At 38.7% G+C, this 20,424-nt stretch overlaps 1 protein-coding gene across 6 annotated transcripts in view; it reads left to right on the top strand.

The window, feature by feature from the left end:
• Positions 1–20,424, top strand: part of adgrl3.1 (adhesion G protein-coupled receptor L3.1) — a 607,182-nt gene that overhangs the window by 209,869 nt on the left and 376,889 nt on the right. For all 6 annotated transcript variants that reach the window (XM_048595033.1, XM_048595030.1, XM_048595031.1 and 3 more), the window contains exon 3: positions 9,854–10,015. In XM_048595033.1, the coding sequence (XP_048450990.1) occupies positions 9,886–10,015 (130 nt within the window). In that variant the 5' untranslated portion in view covers positions 9,854–9,885. The remainder of the gene's footprint in view (positions 1–9,853; positions 10,016–20,424) is intronic.

The following is a 20,424-nucleotide window of genomic DNA, read 5'->3' as shown; positions in this document are numbered from 1 at the left end:
AGGCTGGAAGAACACAGCAGGTCAGGCAGCGTCTGGAGGAAAGGAGAAGCTAATGTTCTTCCAGCCTCCTGTTTGTCTGCCTTGGATTCCAGGATCTGCAGTTCTTTTTCGTCTTTAAGTTCTACAGTTTATTTACTTTCTTTGCTGACAATAAATATGGACAATTGACTGAAAAAATTGTAACTCTACATTCTTTCTTAAAGGTTGGCTGTGATTTTGGTATGAAAATGATAGGTTTTGCTCAATTACATTACTTTGATTTACTCAAGCCAAAAAAAGAACATTTGGGAAGGTAGATTACTGTTTTGTAAATAAACAGCTGACACTCAGTCATAAAATTATCTGTTCCAGCTTCATTAATTTTAATGGCCTCAGTTGTGGGCTCAGTTTGAAAGGGACAATAGTAGGATCTGTCTTGGTTCTGAATGAGCCTCGTTAAAACACGAGGTAAATGTGAATGATAAATTCAATGAAGGAATCTGCTTTGTTGATATGTTGTTCCTTTCTCATCTGGTGTTTAACACCTCTTGACTAGTACCACAGCTGTATTTTGAACCAGCTGCTGTTTCCAACTCTGTAGCTTTTTTCTGGAAGAATACTTTAGGAGCTGGTCATTCTCAGAGTAAACAGTTTTCTTTTTTTCAAAATCTGCTTTTTTAAACTTTTTTTAAAAATCTATTTAAATCTGCCTTTCAGCCTCATTTACTTGTGTTTTTTTTGAGATTCTGATTTTTACTTTGTTTTGGGTTTTAGCTTAATTTTCTCTTTGCCTGCAGTGTTTGAACTGCCCTAATCTTGTCTCATAACTGGCCATTTTGCACTTAGGATAATTTTACTTTGTTGTTCTTGCACCCTATCCAATGCATAAATGCATCTTTTGAATCTTAGCGATGAGACTACATAGTACTTGGAGTGAGATCTGGCCAGTGTATTATACAGCCTCAGTGTAATCTCTTTTGCCTTGGGATACAGTTTATACCCCACCTGTGTGTTGGGGGTCGGGGACTGAGATTTGAGGGGGTTATTATCAGGAGGAGTGTTGTGCCTGAGGATTTCTCTACTTTCCTATCCCTGCTGTGATTATGTTCATGATGGGAATGATGGCTATTTGAGCCCTCAAGTGCTCACTTAAGGGCCTCATTCCACCAACATTGATATTCATCCAGCAATAGGCAGGGGAAAGGCCATGTAACAAGCACAAAATGCCACCCCTGCCACATTATTTGCAGGTGGGTGGGCGTGGTCCTCTGGTAAGTTTTTATGTGGAAGTCTGGGGAAGGGTGTTAGCTGCAAAGGCAGAGGATGGGATTTCAGAACGTCATCCCCACACCTTCCCAGTGCTGAGCCCCTTGACCAAGGAACCAGGAACCCCACCCTGGTGTAGGAAAATAGCATGATGATGAAATCTTCAGCCCACGCACCATATGTAAACACAGAATTAAGGGTCAATTAAGCATGTTAAAAGTGTCCTGAAGAAGGGTAGTACCCGAAATGTTGACTGCTCCTTTCCTCCAGATGCTGCCTGGACTGCTGTGTTCTTCCAGCCTTCTGTTTGTCTCCTTATGTTAAAAGCTCAGTTGTTTCTGATAGTTCACTGTCCATTGTATGTTTTGTGTGTGTGGTTTACTGGAAGTGGGTCTCTCAATTGTTTTTAAAAGGCGCTTGAAATAGCAGGAAGGAAGAGGTTTCTATCATTGGAGATTGTCCCTTGGCATCAGGTCTAAATCACTGAGAAAATAGCACTCCCTTTTCTTCCCTACCCGAACGTTCTTTAAAGCACACCACCTACCGCTCTAGACCTCTCCCTGAGTTGCAAAAGGAATATAACCTCATTGCTATGGACCTGGTTCACTTTGGATCTCCCTTGTGGGTCTGCCTACGGTCCAGTCAGTGCTCGCCATGGAACTCTTGATGTTTCTGGGAATGTTGGAGATACTGACCAAGCAGATTGGCTTGCATTTCCGTAGAGTGGGCTTCCTGTCAGTGAGGGGCAGGATCCCATGAAAAGGTTGTATGGTCTGTCTGCAGCATCTTATGGTTGAGGGACAGGCTTCCAACCAGCTCATAGACTTGCAACTTTCTTTTCTCCCTCAGAAACCTATAATTTCATACTCTACCTCTTATTTTTTTTCTTAACTCCAGAGAATATAGATCCAATATACTTAATTCTCTCATCAGCATCCTATTAACACATCCCAGGAGCTAATCTAGTTAACCTTCTCTGTACCAGCTCTAATGCAATAAGTGTCATGCCTTTTAAAAAAAAAGCTTTGATTTATTATTCTTGAGACCAAAGTGAATAACCTCAGACGTGCCCATGTTTTATTCTATCTGCCACCTTGTTACATGGGCACTTAATCTCTGTATCTCTGTGCAGTCTCTCTGTCCTTACAGCTTATATTCTCACCTAGCTTTGTATTGTCAGCAAGCTTCGATACATTACTCTCTGCCTCTTTATTTAAACCAGCATATACCCATTTATATAACCAGCATATGTTGTAAATTCCCTTCCTCATGGTATTGTGGGTCCATCTCCAGCACATTGATTACAGTGGTTCAAGAAGGCAGCTCATTACCATCTTCTCAAGAGCAACTAGGGATGGGCAATAAATGCTAGCCAGCCAATGATGCTCAAGTCCTACAAAAGAATTAAAGAAAAAAGAGGTTGATACGCCCAATTAGAGATAGTAGGAACTGCCGATGCTGGAGAATCTGAGATAACAAGGAGGCTTCACAGTGGGCATTTTCTGAAGAAGGGTCCAGACCCAAAATGTCAGCTTTCCTGCTCCTCTGATGCTGCCTGGCCTGCTGTGTTCATCCAGCTCTACACTTCGTTATCTCTGGTATGCTCAGTTAGCTGGTTTGCAATGCAGAGTGATGTCAACAGTGTGAGTTCAATCCTTCTACTTGCTGAGGTTACCATAGAAACTCCTCCTTCTCAACCTCTTCCCTTGCCTGAGGCGTGGTAACTCTCAGGATAAACCACCACCAGTCACTTCTCTCTAATAAGAGAGCAGCCTAAGGTTTGGAAGGTCTCTGGCAATTATAATTGTATATTTATATATTGATTATAATTATAATTTACAATTATATTGTAAATGGATGAGGCCCCTGTGGTGATTCCTGTGACACTCCATTAGTTGAAGCCTGCTAACTTGAAATTGCCCATTTATTCTTGCTCTTTGCTCCTTGTCCACTAATTAATTCTTTCTCTCTGTTTTGATATATTAACCCAACTCCATAAACCCTTATCTTACATACTCAACATATTGTGAAGCCCATTTCAAATGCTATTTTGTAATCCATATATGAATACATTTACTGATTGCTTTTCATCGATCCAATTTGGTGCAAGTTCAGAAAAGTTCCAATAAATTTTCCAAACTATATTTCCCTATTGTGAAACGATATTGACTTTGTCCGATCATGCTGGTGTATTGGTAGATGTTTCTTTCCACTTTCTGGAGCCATACAAATAGTCGTATGGCCCATTAAAGATTTTGTTCCCCTTCCTCCTTCCTTCCCTATGTGCTTGTTTAGGATTATAGACAAGTGTGGGGTACTGTGGTGAGAGAGTGCAATATGTAACACAGAACTGGTTGGCATTTGAAACTGGAACATAGATCTTGCACCAAATGCTGGCTGTAGGCATTTTGAAGTTGGATTACATCTGCTTCAGTGTTGCCTGAGTGCATCTGGTAGTGTAACAGAACTTTTAGTTTATTTAATGTTCACTGTAGACTGTACTGTGGAGATATTAACCTTGGCTGAGTGGTAGAACTCCCATCTGTTGTTTAGAAATGTGAGAGTTTCAAACCACTCCCGTGATTTGAATACATAAGTTTCTGGAGACTGGAGTGGCACATCTATGATGGTGTTCATTTTCCAGGCTTCCAAAACACTGAGGAAATTATGGTGCAAGTGGGTATTACCACAATTTATATTATTCTATATTTCCTAGAGCTTTTTTTAGTGCTTAGACACTTCTGTAAAAAATTCTGAATAGCTCAACAACCCACATTCCAGTTGATGGCATTCACCACAATCCTGGATTTTTGTTAATTTTATTTCATTGCAATTACTTGGCTCTTGTGTCATTTTCTGTCCAGAAGAACCAAAATAAATGTAGATCTTCATTTTTAGGGACTGGGGCACATGAATGGATTTTTATACATATGTAATTAAAGTAAATGTTGACATTTTCCCGTAAAAATATTTCTATCATGAGATAGAACTTGAGGAAAATGCAAAATCATGGAATAAATTTTGCTTTGTGAATATTATGACACGTTCAGAATTTATGAAAGTAGAATTGAATCTTTGCTCATATTTTATTTAATTTTGAATCAATATTCATCCAAATACTTGTATTCTGATTCTTAAGTGCCCTTTTTTATTCTGTGCCTGGTTTTAGGCAACGATGTGTGTGGACATGCCATTGTTGACCTTGAGGGTTTGTTTACTCTTGAGACTTCCAAGCCAGTTGAATTATAAATCTCATTCTAAATAAATAAGAAAATAAATTAAATCTGTAACTGGGTGGCACTTCTACTACCTGATTTTATTGTTATCTGTTCAGTGGCAGACACACAATATCTCTTCAAATGGCTTGTCTTACTCTTCTCATACCATTCCGTCTCTCATGGATCTATCCTGGGTCCCCTCTTAATTCTTATCTACAAACTGAACCTGAACAATGTCATCCAAAAGCAGTGTTAGATTTCATATGTGCTCTGATGATACTCTCCATCGCTGCTCCTTTCCCAACTCCATCATTGTTACTAAATCATCAGACTTCTTCTCCAACATCCAGTCCTAAATGAGCAAAAATGTCTGCCATTCGTGCATTGGGAAAACTGAAGCTCCTCATTCAGTCCTCATTCCAAGCTCCCATTCTCTTGCTACTAACTCCGTAATTCTTCCTGCAAACTAAGAGTTAACTAGACTGTTCACTGCCCTGGTGTCAATATTAATTTCAACATGTCCGCATATTTGTATGTGTATTTCTACCTCCGTAATTTCATCTAACTTCACCCCTGTCTTGGGTCAACTTTTGCTGAAACCCTTATTCCATTCTTTGTTACTTTGACACCAGTGTTGTTCAATAGGATTTTGATGCTTGCCAAACTTGTGACGATCAGGTCATTATATTCATCACAATATTTCCAGCATATTTACCAGATGGGATAGTGAATCTTGTAACAATCCACAGCACTAGAGCTGAGAAATAATGCACTGCACTGTGACAACTATCGAAAGATAATTTTCACCCAGTAACCACATGGCATCTTGTTGAGGAATAACAACAAAATTATTTCAACATTCCCTTTACGGCAGCGTCTTTACCATATACCTTAATCCAACGAGGCCACATTTCTTTTAGTGTAAAAGATTTTATTCCATGCAGGATTTTCTACTGTAAATGTTGCCTTAGATTGCTAAATGGAATAGGCCACAACAATTATGAAGAATTACCATTCTCAACAGGTCTGTGACTGACTTGCAACGTGATGTTAGTTCTGCAAGTGGTGAGCGGTGAGCATGTTGCATGACATTGTTTTAGACTTGACTATTCCAGTGCCTATGTTCACTGTGTTGGTCCCTGGTCAAACAATATCTTGATATGTCCTTGCTTTAAAATTTCATTGTGCCCTCATCTCTCTCTCTCTATCTTGGGAATCTCCACCAGCCGCCCCATCCTCTGGGATATCTCCATTCCTTTCATTTTAGCCTCTAAAGCAACGCTGATTTTCATTGCTCCACACTAGGGACACTTGAGGGCATGGATAGAGACTAAGCCCTAGAAATCTCTTCTTGAACCTCCTGATCATGCGTTCTTTCTCTAAAACACCCCTTAAAATCCATCTGTTTCACTAAGCTTTTGGACATTGGCCCTAAAGCTATCTCTTTATATGGCTTGCTTTCATACTTCATTTCATGTGAAGCACCTTGTGAGATTTTATAACAATAATATGGTCCACAAATACTGTGTTTTAAGAAAGATTGTTAATTCTGAATACTATAGCTAAGTGAGTGAACTGAGACTTTTTTCTGTAATTTGTCAGGTTTCATATGGTGAATATATTTGTATTTCACATCTGTGACTTGGATCATGCCAATATTGATCTGTTCCATTTGGTCATTGATGCAGATGGGGCCTGCCATTGGCATCACTGCTCCCAAGAGTCCTAATTTTAGTCATTATGATTATTGTGGCATGATCAAAATGTTTGCCCAGAAAATTTTCTCTTGAGGTTTGCATGAAAGAACATAACTCAATTCATGGTGTCCGTTATTGATAGTGCAGTTCCAGGAAATTCCAGACCATAATTTTCTGTCTAGTACCATATCTTGGAGAAGGTGGGAGGAGTGCTGTACAGTCATGGATGCCATTTTTGGGTAAGATGTTAAACAGAAGCCCGCACTTTCACCTCAGGTCACCATAAATGGTCCTACTGTACTGTTCTCTGAAGAACGGGGAGCTCTCCTGGTATCATGTCAGAGCAGAAGTAGGCTTTTAGGCCCCGTCAAGTCAGCTCTATCACTCAGTGGATGATATGATAATCCTTAACTCACTTACCTGTCACTTCCCCATATGTTTTGATTCCATTAAAATTGAAAATCTATCTCAGCCTTGAATATACTTAATAGCTTTCTACAATAAAGAATACCATAATTTGCTGTTCTCTGAGATAAAAAAATCTTCTTCGCCTCTGCTTTAAATGGACAGCCGTTTATTCTGAGATTATGCCCTGTGGTCCTAGACACACTCATGCGTGAAAACAATACCTCAGTACCTGCACCATTAAATCCCCAAAGAATCTTATATGTTTCAATAGAGTCTCCTCTCATTTTCCTAAATTCTAATGAGTACAGGCCCAAACTAATCAACATCCCTTCATAAGGTATCATGGCCAATATTTTTCCTTCAAGTACTAAAAACAGAGTATCCGTCATTTATCACTTTGCTGTCTTCAGAATCCTGCTATGTGCAATTTGGCTGCAGGGTATCCTAACAATATTGATTCCTTTTTAGTAATCAGCTTTTAGTACAAGAAAACCAATTTTGTGTAATGTTCCCACAAGCTGGGGTGTGTAAAAGGGGCAAACAACTCAAAGCCTAATTTGCGAATTAGGCCATTTTTTTTTATATTTCACAGCAGTTTGTTTGCAACTCCATGGTGTCTTAAAGTGAAGCTGGTAGGTATGTCTTAAGTTTTAATGTGTTGTATTGTAGATGCCATGTGATCTAGTCATAAAGTCATAGGATTGTATGGCACGGAAACAGACCCTTTGGTCAGACTCATCCATACTGAAGAGAGATCCTCAATTATTCTAGTCCCTTTTGCCAGCATTTGGCCCATATCCCGCTAAACCCTTCCTACTCATGTACCCATCCAGATGCCTTTTAAATATCGTAAACGTACCAGCCTCCAACACCTCTTCTGGCACTCATTCTGAACATGCACCACCCTCTGAACAAGTTGCCCCTTAGCCCCTTTTATATCTTGCCCCTCTCACCTTAAACCTATGCCTTCTTGTTTTGGACTTCTCTACCCTGGGAGAAAGACCTTGGGTATTCACCCTGTCCATGCCCCTCATGATTTGACAAACCTCTGTAAGGTCTCTCCTCAACCTCTGAAGTTCTAGGGAAAATATCCCCAACCTATTCAGCCTCTCCCTATAGCTCAAACCCTCGACCCCGGCACCATCCTTGTAAATATTTTCGGTATCCTCTCAAGTTTAACAACATCTCTGCTGTAGCAGGGAGACCAGAATTGAACTCTTCTCCTCTGACTACCCATACAGTGGCAGTGATCACATGAACAGCGGGGAAGGATTGTTTTAAATACAATTGAATTCACATCTTTGAATTAACTAGCTAAATCTGCAAAACAAAATCATTGCTTGCTTTTTGTGTGAACATCTATGATGTTCCTTAAGTAGTTCCAAATGCTTTGCATGTGGTGGAGCTCATAAAGCAGAATGTAAAGCAATTTGACTCTCAACAAAAGACAAAAAGGAACTCTCTCTTATTGAGGCTTATGATTTACAAAACATTAGGAAGGGTGTTTGTCTTTGTTTAACTCCATTCCACAGAAAATAGCTCTGGTCTGAGCGGTTTGCAGTGACTCTGCAATGCAGCCTAAAAGGTCAGCGTTCAAGAGAGCCTTGACATAAATTGATGTGATTTATGTTGTAGCTTAGAAATACAGCCTCTGTAGGTCAATTGTAACTTTTAATTTGCTCATATTGGCTAGCAGATTGATATATGGAAGGTTTAGTATTGAACGACTTGCAATATTGTTTTCACTCAGGAGTTGTTGGTTTATTTGAGATTCAAGGCCACCTTATTTATTTTGAATCAAGGATAGAGTTAGAGCATTGTAGAGCATTTTATAGCATAGAAGGAAGCCAATTAGTATACCATGTTGAAGAGCCTATATTGGCTCTTCACTAGAGCTGCACGAATTAGAGCTTCACCACAACTATTTTTCACATAACACTACAAATTAGTTATTTTTAATCTGGTTCTTTGACCCTTTATAGGTCCTTCGGCAATTTAATGTTGTAATGACAGTATATTGACATTATCACAATGAATTAGTAATAGGCTTTTATGTCATTAGAATAATTACAATTTATTACACCTTCTGGACCAGATTACTGCATCTAATTGGCTGAAGTGCTGTCCTTAACTAAGAACAGAGAGACATATTGCTGGAACTAGACTGTTGCCCACTTATGATCAAATTCTTGACCTGCTCAAAATATTGTTTCTTGAAATGTTTTGAACATAATTATAACTAAATTACATAATTGAAATATTTTTATTTTTAATCTCATTTAGCTTTCAGACCAGTTCATAAATAGTTCAGGGTTAGTTCCTGGTGTTCCGAATGTGTTCCATTTTAAACCTATGGGGCAAAATTGGACACATCAGCGTTGCACCATGTGTGGATTTAGCAAAGTTATAGTTGTGAATGAGTCACGGACTATCTTTAATGGCGAGGAAAGTATCAATGTCAAGGTTTGGGAATTTTAACTTCTTCGGTTACTTTTGTCTTTTTTTTTTGGAAAAAACATCAATTCATGTGTTTAAAAAGTTACCAATTGCAGCAGTAAGGAGGCAGTGGAGATGTCAAGGAGCATTAGGGATTTTTTAAAATCTTAGATCCCAAAAAGTTGTGTGTTGAACACAGCATGAGCGGTCAGCCAAGAAATACCCTCCTATGAGAAAGAGCTGACATTTTGTTTGGCATGTCAGTTGGTCAATGCCTGTATCGAGTTGTTGTCAACAAGTACTCTTCCCAGGATCTGAGCTAACAAAAACAACAAGAACATTTTCAGAAACCTATCAGGATGATTTTGAATGAGGCAATGTCTGTTTTAGGCCTCAGGTACAGAAAAGAGTTTATGGGTGGCTAGTTCTAGTTATTGCAGATCATTTAGAAATAAAGTTCATGCTATAAACTGTTAAATTGGACCAAGAAGGGGCAAGGCGCATTTATATTTTAGGTAGAGATGGAGGACTGAGAAGTAACTCATAGTTACTCAATGTAAAATCAAGCAACTTAACAATTTGTCACCATTTTTCTCAATTTACCTTTGCAGAGATTGGGGAAGCATGTGAACTCATGTGTCAAAGACATGAAGTGCAGTTCATTGTCATAAAGGTTCCTATTTCCGGACGCTCAGAGAATAGCAGAAATGAGCAGCCTTTTGGCATTTTTAACCTATGACATACATGCATCAACTGCTTTTACTTCTGTAAAATTTAGCTGGAATTTTATTCAATTTAGTCTTGTCATGTGTTTTTTAATAATCAAGTTTTGTTCTTTCACTCCTGCAGCCAGTTGATGCAAAGCCCAAGACACTGAAGGAATGTCCAGTGGGAGCAGTTCTTGTGCCTCACCTGAAAACACTTGCTACACTTTTACTACTGGACTTTGTACAATGACCATGTGGACCCAGTGGTTCCTGACTATACTCATTGGTACAGCCACTGTAACTGGTAAGTTGTTAGATTAAAAATGCAATATAACTGTTTGGAGTTGAAGTAGGAAATTATGTTGATTCTATTTATAAATTGAAGAGAAATTCATATTGAATGGAATTTGACAAAGTAGGAATGACCAAGAGTTTCAACTCAAGTGGCTACTTAGGTTGGCCACTCCATTAATCTGCATACAGTTTTGTTAGCTGATCCTGGCTTTGGATGGAACAGAATTAAGAAATATCCTATCCAAATGTGCAATCCCTTGAATTTCAAACAGAACAAACCACAAAGAGCAAACTTGGAATCCTAGTGCTTGAATTTGATGGGCTACATTGCTGTGCTGTTTGCCCTGATTGTCACTGCTGGCACCATATAGTATCTGCTACATCAGTCAGGCTGTTGTTCAGAACAAGGGTTGTTTGAGGTAGTTCACTGCTACCAATCCTCCTTTGTCTATTTTGCATGTTGGGCATATCGAATGATCAGTGATGGATGATTGAACATTGACTGTTAGCAGCAGAGATATTTGTCTTAGTTAACAAGATAGCCTGACAATTTAGGCATAATCACTAGGACTTTTGTGAGCTGTATTGGAAACCTGCGCTCCCTATGAGGCTAGTGTAGAACTCTAAACTCTTCACAAAGATTGTGTGATACCTTCAGAGTGAGTGGAGTTCAGAACAGCTCAATTTTATGGTTTTCAGAACCATTACCTTACACAACTGTTGTCAGCGTTCAAGGGCCCTTTATAACCCACAGGTCATTATTTGCACATTGCTGCTGTCATCTATGCATAGTCTTCTAATAAAGTATAGGACGATTTTAGGTAAGAAGTGTTTGGTGCAGATGTTATTGGCTAAAGTCTATCGACCAGAAAGTTTTTTTTCCCAGTTTGTGCTCTGGTAGTTGACCTCAACAGAATGGGATTTGGAGTGCTGCAGTTGCTGATTTGTTTGAGGACTATGATATATATCTGAAAGGAGTGTGGTTATCTTTTTTATCGTTCATTCAGGAGATGGATGTTTTCCTGACTGGGCCAGCATATTGTCCATCTTAGTTGCTCTTGAAAAATTCATGGTGATCTTCCTTCTTGAACCATCACAATCCATTTGGTGTAGGTACAATGCTGTTAAGGTGGGGGTTTCAGGATTTTGACCAAGTGACCGTGGAGGAACAGTGATGTATTTCTAAGTCAGATGTGAGTCATATTTTACCGCACAGATTGTCACTCAAGGAGGAAGATTACAGATCCCTTTGGGATTACTCTGTGAACGTGATACAAATCAGGAACTTTTTCTCCTGTGTTGCATAATTTAGTAGGTCGATAAACTAAATGAGGAAATGGGAGAGCTTCTCTTTAATCATTGTTTAAAGCCAGTCCAGTTGTGAAATTTTATAAATGCTGACCCCTTAATAAGTGTGCTACTAAGAAAGAATTTTTTGTAACTTGCAAAGCTCGCCTAATAGAGTTGAACATCCACACCATGCCAGCCTTGCCATGTGTTCTTAATGTTCTGAATGTAGAACTTGGTACCTTATATTTGGGCATTCACAATAGCTCCTTACTGGGGCATATATTACATGGATGAACAAAAACACTAAATGACATAACTGGTGAATCACAGACTTGATAATAAAGCGCACATGAAACTGATAGAAGAGTCCCTTTGATGCCAATGGGATTAAAGCAGAAGAGTCTTGAAACAATACTTTATTTAGATTAGAGTTATTATTGTTTTTTATTATTTTTATTTTTATTATTATTGTTCTGCCTTTATTTGCATTACTGGTGAGAGATCTGATGTTACTAATTTGTGCCTTTATTAAATAAGGAACTGCCTAGTTGCAGCATTTTTCATGCTGCAGTGATGTAACTAGAAGTCATTTTCAAGGACTTATTTCTTGTGTATATATAATAACATATACAATAATTTATATAATGTCTGGATTTGGACAGAGAGGGCAAAGTATCAAAGTTCACTCTATATGCATAGTGAAGATAACTGACACTGACTTCAGGGGTAAATAGCTCATTGATAGATAACATTTAATGTGGAGAAATGCAGGTTGGTTGAAATTTGGGCAAATAAAGAGTGGCCATCATAACTAAATGGCAAATTCTTCTAATGGCAGAGAAGCAGAGAGATTTCAGAGTTCAGATATCCAAATCTTTCAAAATGGAATCACACGTTAATACAATTTGGACGAATTCACACCTAGCTGAGTGTTGTAAGCGCATTCAAAGAGTACAAAACCAAGACATAATGTAAACTTGACAAATATCAGGTGCCTATAAGATTATTGTCATCATATGATTCCTGTATTTGAAGAAAATTTCAAGACTGTGGAGGGAGTGTAGATGGGATTCACCAGGATGAAACCATGGACGATAGAGATATAAGCAGAGATTTTTGCTAGTTGGTGTCAAGAGGGTATGTGATCAAAAATGTCAAAATTATCAATGTTTTCCATGAGGCACATCAAGGAAATGTATTTCCACTGCATTGTAAACCATACAGTTTAAGACCATCATGATCAGAATAAATTAAAAATTGAGCAGGAGTATTTTTATGCGAAGGTCAGTTGAATATGGAATGTCCCAACAGAAACAGTGATAGGTGTAGAATCCCCAAAACATTTAAACAGTCACACGTGAATATCATAGACAGTAGGGAGAAGGACAGAGTTATTAGACTGTGGATACCTGCTATGGAGACTAAGCAGAAATGCTACAGGATTGAAAAGCTTCTTCCTTCTGCATTGTAAGCAGTCTGTGATTTTGTCTGACAATGAATCCAGCATCATTCAATCTTAATCTAATGTAGCTATCATTGTGGTGCAAATGTGGTGACAATTTGAACAATTTTTTTTTTTGGACCAGGTATGTCACGGAATGGAGCTCACCTGATAAACCCTTGCTGATCCCAAAACACAAGAATTACAAGCCATTGATAATGCCAGTGTATTAATTGGCACCTGAATCAATGGAATGCAACACTCTGTTAAGTGGATGTGAACCTCCCTTTATTTTAATTCCCGTCAACAATAGCAACATGTATTTCATATGCCATGTTTGAGAATGCAGCTGAACATTACCATGTTCAAGCCCCATTAAAGAACCTCATAAAAGATGCCTTGAAGCATGATCAGTTGGCAGGCAATCTCTGTCAGCTGTGTGGGTAGCAGTGCTTATCCTTGCTTTTCAACCACAGTTAGCATATTTTATTGATTTGATTGATCTGAATGCTGCAAAGCACCAGAAAAACAAAGTAACTGAATATGTGGCTCAATAGTAACAATAAAATCTACTTGTGGTGTCCCAGGCAATCAAGGGTCGTGAGCCCATTTTAAAGGACACAAACAGCAATTTCTGCCATTTCTTTTCCAATCAACCTGCCTGTACTTGTGTTACTACTTCACTATGGGAACTTGAGGTCCAGATAGCAGAAAGGTGACAAAACAGCAGAATGATAAATGAAATCTGGAGAGAAGGAACAGTATAAATTGTTTACTTTTCATTTTTCTGAAGAAGGGTCTAGGCCCGAAACGTCAGCCTTCCTGCTCCTCTGATGCTGCTTGGCCTGCTGTGTTCATCCAGCTGTACAGCTTGTTATCTCTACTTTTCACTGGCACTTGATTGCAGAGGAGTGTAAAGTCCATCAGTGAAGTGTGTATTCAGTGTCATAAAATCTTTGACTTCGTATTGATTCGGCTGTACTGCTTTTAGATTTGTCAGGCACTTGGCTAAATAAAATTTGTATTTTGGTCTCAGTGGAGCATTTTAGACTCAGTTCAATTCTTGAAAAGTGAAAAGCATCAAAAAGAACTCCTGAAAATACCAAAATGATGGCAGTGTATTGGTTTCTAAGCAGTCAAACTAATGCAGCAGTTACAATGACTACAATGATTTGTTCACATTGCTGACTTTATTTTCTGTAAGTGTATTTTGTGTGATTATCTCCTTCTGTATTTCAACTTGCTAGCTAACCTTGATCATCCTTTGCCCACACAAATGCCACGAGAGGGGCTTTACCTAATTTCATCTAGCACTTCTTGAATTACTTCTTGAATTATTTTTCTAATGTCATCAAGCAATGTTTTAAAATTAGTCCATAGGATGTGGGCAGTTAAGAATCAACCACATTGCTGTGGGTGTGGAGTCACATGTAGGCCAGAGCAGGTAAGGACACAGTTTCCTTCTCTAAAGGACATTAATGTTGACTAGATTGTTCTGGAAGCAACCACTTTATTTTTTTTTTAGTGGCTCTGTTGATTTAGGAAGTTCTTGTGTTCTGGCTGTTGAAAAGAATGGTTTGCTGTGGTTAGGATAGTAACAAGAGAAAGGAACATTTCAATGTCTTTGTTGTCATAAAGCTTAGTGATTCTCTCACCACTACACTTTTGTTGTTGTAATGGTCATCTTCTTGTTTCCTTATTAAAACAATGAGATTTTGCTTTTTTGGAAGTAATTTGTTAAATACTAGCAATCCAAATTAAAAGTTAAATCGTAATGTCATAGGTCAATGACTATTGACCCATTATTTGAGATAGATATGGCACATCCGGATAGCATTAATCTCCACAGACCATAGAAGATTTCCTATTTGTTACCTGTTTTCTAACTTGTAGTGACTGTAATCAGCTCAGTTGTGATACAAGTTCCCTCTTCAGCATTTCTGGATGAGAAAGGCTAATACTCTCCAAATTGATGATTTTCACTTTTGTTAGAGCCTGGACAGGGTCTATGGATAATGTATTCAACGATGCCAAAACCAGCTTCAACAGATAAGTCTGTTTTGTAACACTGCTTATGGACCAGGATGAGAAGCAATGCCCCCACCCTAGACCACCCACCTGCGGCCTGTCATCACCACCTCTATCACCACCAACGCAACCGTCAGCACAAGACATGCCTTCCATTATGATTGCTGTGACCTTCCCCCTCACCCTGTTTGCTAGGTCCCAATTTCAAGCTCCCATCCCCTTGTATATTCACTGGGGCTGCAGTTTCTAGTTGCTGATATTTTTCCCCCCAGCTGCATGCATTTCAAACAGGTTGGAAGTAATTGGAAAACAGAAGATCATCATTATAATGAGATCCTGCTGCTTAGGTTTGGCAGAACCCCTTTACCACCAGCTTCTTGGGTTTTCCGAGCACTATTTTGTTTATATCTGCGCCAGAGTGCTTAATCAAATAATGATGCAAATATCAACAAAATATTTCACAGGAAATTGTTCAAAGCATCTGCATAATGTGGAGGGGTATAGCTTTCTGTTGTCTTGCATTTCTGAATTCTCCCTTTGGACTGGATGTATATATGTAAAGATCATTGAAGGTGGCAGGATAGGTGGAGAGCAATTAATAACACAGTGTGTGCAGCTTTATTAATAGGAACGGAAAGTACATGAGCAAGGAGGTGAACCTGTATAACTAATTTATTAGACTGCAGCTAGGATATTGTCTACAGTTTTGTGGGCCGTATTACAGGAAAGATCTGAATATATTGGAGAGAGTGCAGAAGCAATTTATAAGAATGATTCCGGGAATGAGAAACTTCAGTTATAAGGATAAATTAAAAGAAGTTGGGACTGTTCTGTTTGAAGAGAAGAAGTCTGAGAGGCAGTTTGATAGAGATTTTTAAAATCATGAATGGGTTGTATCGAGTAGTTAGGGATAAGCTGTTTACTCCTAAAAATAATAAGAAAAAAGGGCATAGATTTGAAGTGTTGTACAAAAGAATAAAAGGTGATGTGAGAGAAAACCTTTTCATACAGTGAGTAGTTAGGGAATGGAATATACTTCCTGGAAATGTGGTGGAGAAAAGTTCAATGAAAGCATTTCAAGAGGGCGTTGGATGATTATTTGGATAGAAGTAGTGTGCAGGGATATGGGAAAAAGACAGGCAATTGGCAGTGTGTACTTACTGAAGAGTTCATGTAGGCATGATGGACTGAATATCCTCCTTCTGCATCATAACAAATGTGATTCTGTGGCTTTGTGCTTTGGGCGAGAATGATGACTGTAGCAAAATTTGGAAATCGACTCACAGCCACTGAAAGACACCATTTGGCCCATCATGCCCACACCAGTCAAAAAGGATTTGTCTGCACTAATCCCATTTCTCAGATTTTGAACCAAAGCCCTGGAAGCTATGGCAGCACGAGTGAATATCTAAATACTGCTTAACCCGTTATGAAAGTTTCTGACTCAACCACTCTTTCTGGCATTGTGTTCCAGCTACTCATCACCTTCAGAGGGAAACAATTTCTCCTCATTCTCCATTTGGCCTTCCAACTCAATTTCAGTCCCTTCGTTCTTAACCACTCTACCAATGGAACAAATGTTTTCCTATGCTACTCATCATCTTATACTCCTCTATCAGATCCCCTCACGACCTTTGCTGCTCCAAGGAAAACAACCCCACTCCATCCAAATAGCTCAGGCTCTCCAGCCCAGGCAGGATCCTACGAAATCCCTTTGGAGCCCTTTCTAGTGCAACCACATCCTTCTTGTAACATTGTGCTTGAACTGAACACAGTACTCCAGTGAGGCCTAATTGGCATTTTATCCAATTCCAACATAATATCTCTGCTCTTGTATTCTATACATCAGCTAATAAAGACAGATATTGCATATACACCTTAACCACCTTATCTTCCTGCCCTGCTACCTTCAGGGAATCCACAGTCCTATTATTCATAGTATAATCCCTTGTCTTTTCAGCCCTCCCCAAGTGTTTTATATTGCACTTCTCCAAAATGTAGCAATGGCGACGTTTCAAGGCAAGAAAAAAGGAGACTTGTTGGGGAAAATGAGAAAGGTAGAATGAATTTAACAGATATTAGAAGCGATGCTGTGACAAATGTCAAGCACATCTGCATGGTATAGACATGAGCAGAAGGAGAAAGGGATAGTGACAGAGAAGGCATGAGAGATTGACTTGCGAATAAAATGTATTATTTGAAAATTGAAGATACATTACAAGATTTGGGGACATTTTTTGCAAGTACTTGTTTCAAAAAATTGGATAAGATCACAGGAAGTGTTAAGCCTGAGGTATAAAAATTAAAATTGACAAAAAAGGATCAGAAAAGTAGGAAAATACTCTCCAGAAACCTTTCCTCCTTCTGTTGGCTGTTTGGTTGATTTTTAAGCCTTAACCAAACTAGACCATGATTTAACAGGTGAAGGGATAGCTTTTGTGAATTCCTCAATCCGGAACATGTGTTATATTCTCACATCCACTGTTCAATATAGTTCTATTGAAGTATGATGCTGTGACTTATTTAATGGGGACAGGGTACATAGCAGTCTGAGAGTATAATTGCTTTTGTACTGTTTGATCATCCTTAAAAAGGAGCTCAGTTTTCCAGTCATTATTACAGGTTTAGGACTTTATGTATGTTCACCTTAACAGCTAGTTGTAAGACAAGGAAGTAGATCATTGCTTCTTAACTGAAGAAATTGAAATCTGAAGTTGCACGGTTGACATTTTGGAGCCAGTTTGAGAAACACTCTTGATTGGTGGTAAGCCTTCGCCAATGATGATTGGATATATTGGGTGTGACACAGCTGATTCTCTGTCATAGTAGCTGAAAGAGAAGAGACTCACTGCTGATAGCAAGTTTTTTTTTAAATACCCACATTGTGCAGGGTCACCCTGAAGCCAATTGGCATGCTATGGTAACGTGAAACTTTCAAAAGGATGACCACTTCTGTCTTAAAACCTAGACAGTTCATCTTTGCTTTTATACAGACACCTCAGGCAATATTGGTGACTGTTTGGCAAAGCTTTAGACCGCTTGAAATTCCCAGCAATCCTTTTGCTGGCAAAATCCTACAATGTTGGTTTTAACCCCAGTCACTGATGGAGTAAATCAATTCTAAACCTTAACATATCAACACCACTGTTTGTTGATTTGTGTTGTGGTTGGTATGAATCCGTTCCCTACTGAGTTGTTGGAAATTCCATCTTTTGCAGTTTGAGCTTGACCTACCACAAATGTATTTAGATAACACTGACTTTCAATTGCAAATATTTTTCATCCCCACTGCACAAAACTACGTGTAAGCAGGAAATAATGAATGTTAAAGTAACAATCTCTGATGGACTATAAGACCAGCTGTTGTGTAAAATAGGAGAAGTCACAAAGATGTTCTTTAACTTGGAATTAAGGTGGAAGTATGACTTGATTTGCTATGTGTACAAGATCATTTTCTTCCTCACCTTTCTTCCGTTACCCACCCACCTACGCTACTGTACCTACCCACATGATGCTTATGTGTTCCTAGCTCTCTTCTCGAGCATACCTCTCACACCTGCCTTTCTTGTACCCATGCACTTACTTCTGAATGGCAGGCTTTCCCCTGATGCCTCCCAACAGACCACCTGTCTTCCTGTTCTGCGCAGCACTGCTAATATGAGTTCCATTCAAGATTCTTCTTTTATGCTTTCACTACAAATATTAGACAGACAACTTTGTATATCTTAATCAGACTCGTCCAAGGACATTGACAAGCTGAATTGCTAACATGGTTTTCATGCTGTGTCTCTGCCAGTTGATACTTGGATTTTGCCTTGAATTTAATACAGGGGTGGGATGGCAAAGATTTAGTATAGCATATTGGCAGCAAAACCAAAGTAATTGAATAACTATGGAATGTGGAGAGCCTGGTCAGAAAGTACTAGTAGCATTGCTGTTGTCATTAGCTTGAAGTGCTCGCTCAGTTGGTGTCTTCATTCTCTCACCCAATGAGGTGGGCTAAGCTTTCATTTTCCCTCAGCCCATAGATGTGTTGTTACAATTATCTTTTCCAACTTAGTGTAAGCAGTTCAGATTGTCATCAAGCTGTGCTTTAAATATGAAGTATATGGGAACCAGATGGGGTTCACTTTAGCATATTTATTTTAAAATAATTAAACAAAATGTGTTCCATATGAAATGAAAAACAAAGCCGTATGCGTTGTTTATTTTAAGATTCTGATATTTAGGTTTAGAGCTTGGGTGCTAATTTCTATGACTTGCTTCATGTGTGGCTCCTTCACATCCTTATGTACTGTTCATATTGATTTTGCTGCCAAAACCTTCATCCATGCCTTTGATAATTCCAATGCTCTCCTGGCTTGCTTCCCATATTCACCCTTTATAAATTTGAGCTCATTATAACTTGTCGCATCTGCCATTCATCTATTGTCCCTGCGGCCGACCTACATTGAGTCCTGGTCCAGCAATGCCTCTCTTTTTAAGAACCCATCCTTGTTTGCAAATACCTTCTTGGTCTTGCCCTTCCAGCACCTCAATTCTTTCAGGTCACTTTGCTGTTTTAATTCTGGACTCTTAGGTACCCCTGACGTTAGTTATGCCATCACTTGGTAGGCTTACCTTTAGCAGCTCAGGTTTAAACTCTGTAATTCCCTGCCTAATCCTTTGTCTTCTCGCTGAAAACCTACTTCACCTGACTTAATATTTGTCATGTGACTTTCTACAATTAATTGCATGACTGTGAAGCATGTAAGTGAATTAAATACAAATTGCTATATAACTGCAAGTTGGTTGTGTGTAGTCAATTTTCTAGGAAAGCAGACTGATGTGATTTGCACTTTTTTGATTAGCATCAATGTGTCTTGGATTTTGAGATATCTTTCTGGTGATTTTTCATATATTAAATAAAGAAAAAGAGGCAGCTGAAAACAACTCTTAAAAAGAATGGAGAACTCATGAAATCAAGCCTCATAGTGTTGATGGCACAGGAATTTGAAATGTATTACTTGGATGGCAAAAAATCATTGACAACTCAATCTTTGTGTTTGTAAAATTATTGCACACTACAATGCCGTACTGCACTGTACCACACATCCGAACCTTTGTTTACTGTTAAAAGGATTGAGAACTGAACTTATTGTGCAGAGGAAAAATGCACCAGCTTTGAAAATGGGTTAATATTATTGTCTAAAACTGACCTCCTGTTGCTTGACTGATACAACTCTGAAAAATGTTCCATTTGTGAATTTCACTTGTGGCTCAGCTTAGTGGAGTGAAAGTGTTGCATTTCATAGCTATTGTTACGATAGTAAATAACCTTTGTTCTGAAGGGACTGTACAGTGGTTAAACTACTTTTTCAAATCCATCCATCCATGGCTATATAAGCATCCTTTGGTTGTCCAGATGTCTCAATGAATGCTGTTTACTGCTTGGAAAAAAAATCTTTCAGTAAAAAACTTACATTACTGTTTGTGTCTGAATACATTATCAGGCTACATGTTGGTGCACAAACTATGCTGGTATTAACTCTGATCACTCTACTTTGTGAGAATAAGCGGAATGCAGGCAGGACCTTAATCTGCAGAAGCTAGACAAAAGGATTTCAAAGTTTGTAGGAGAAGACTAATGAGAGGTACCTACAAAGAGAGATACCTACAAA

The sequence above is a fragment of the Rhincodon typus genome, chromosome 3 (genome assembly GCF_021869965.1).
Source record: "Rhincodon typus isolate 14 chromosome 3, sRhiTyp1.1, whole genome shotgun sequence".
Taxonomy (NCBI): domain Eukaryota; kingdom Metazoa; phylum Chordata; class Chondrichthyes; order Orectolobiformes; family Rhincodontidae; genus Rhincodon; species Rhincodon typus.
Note: the sequence above shows the minus strand (reverse complement) of the source record. Positions and strands in the feature narration are given on the sequence as shown.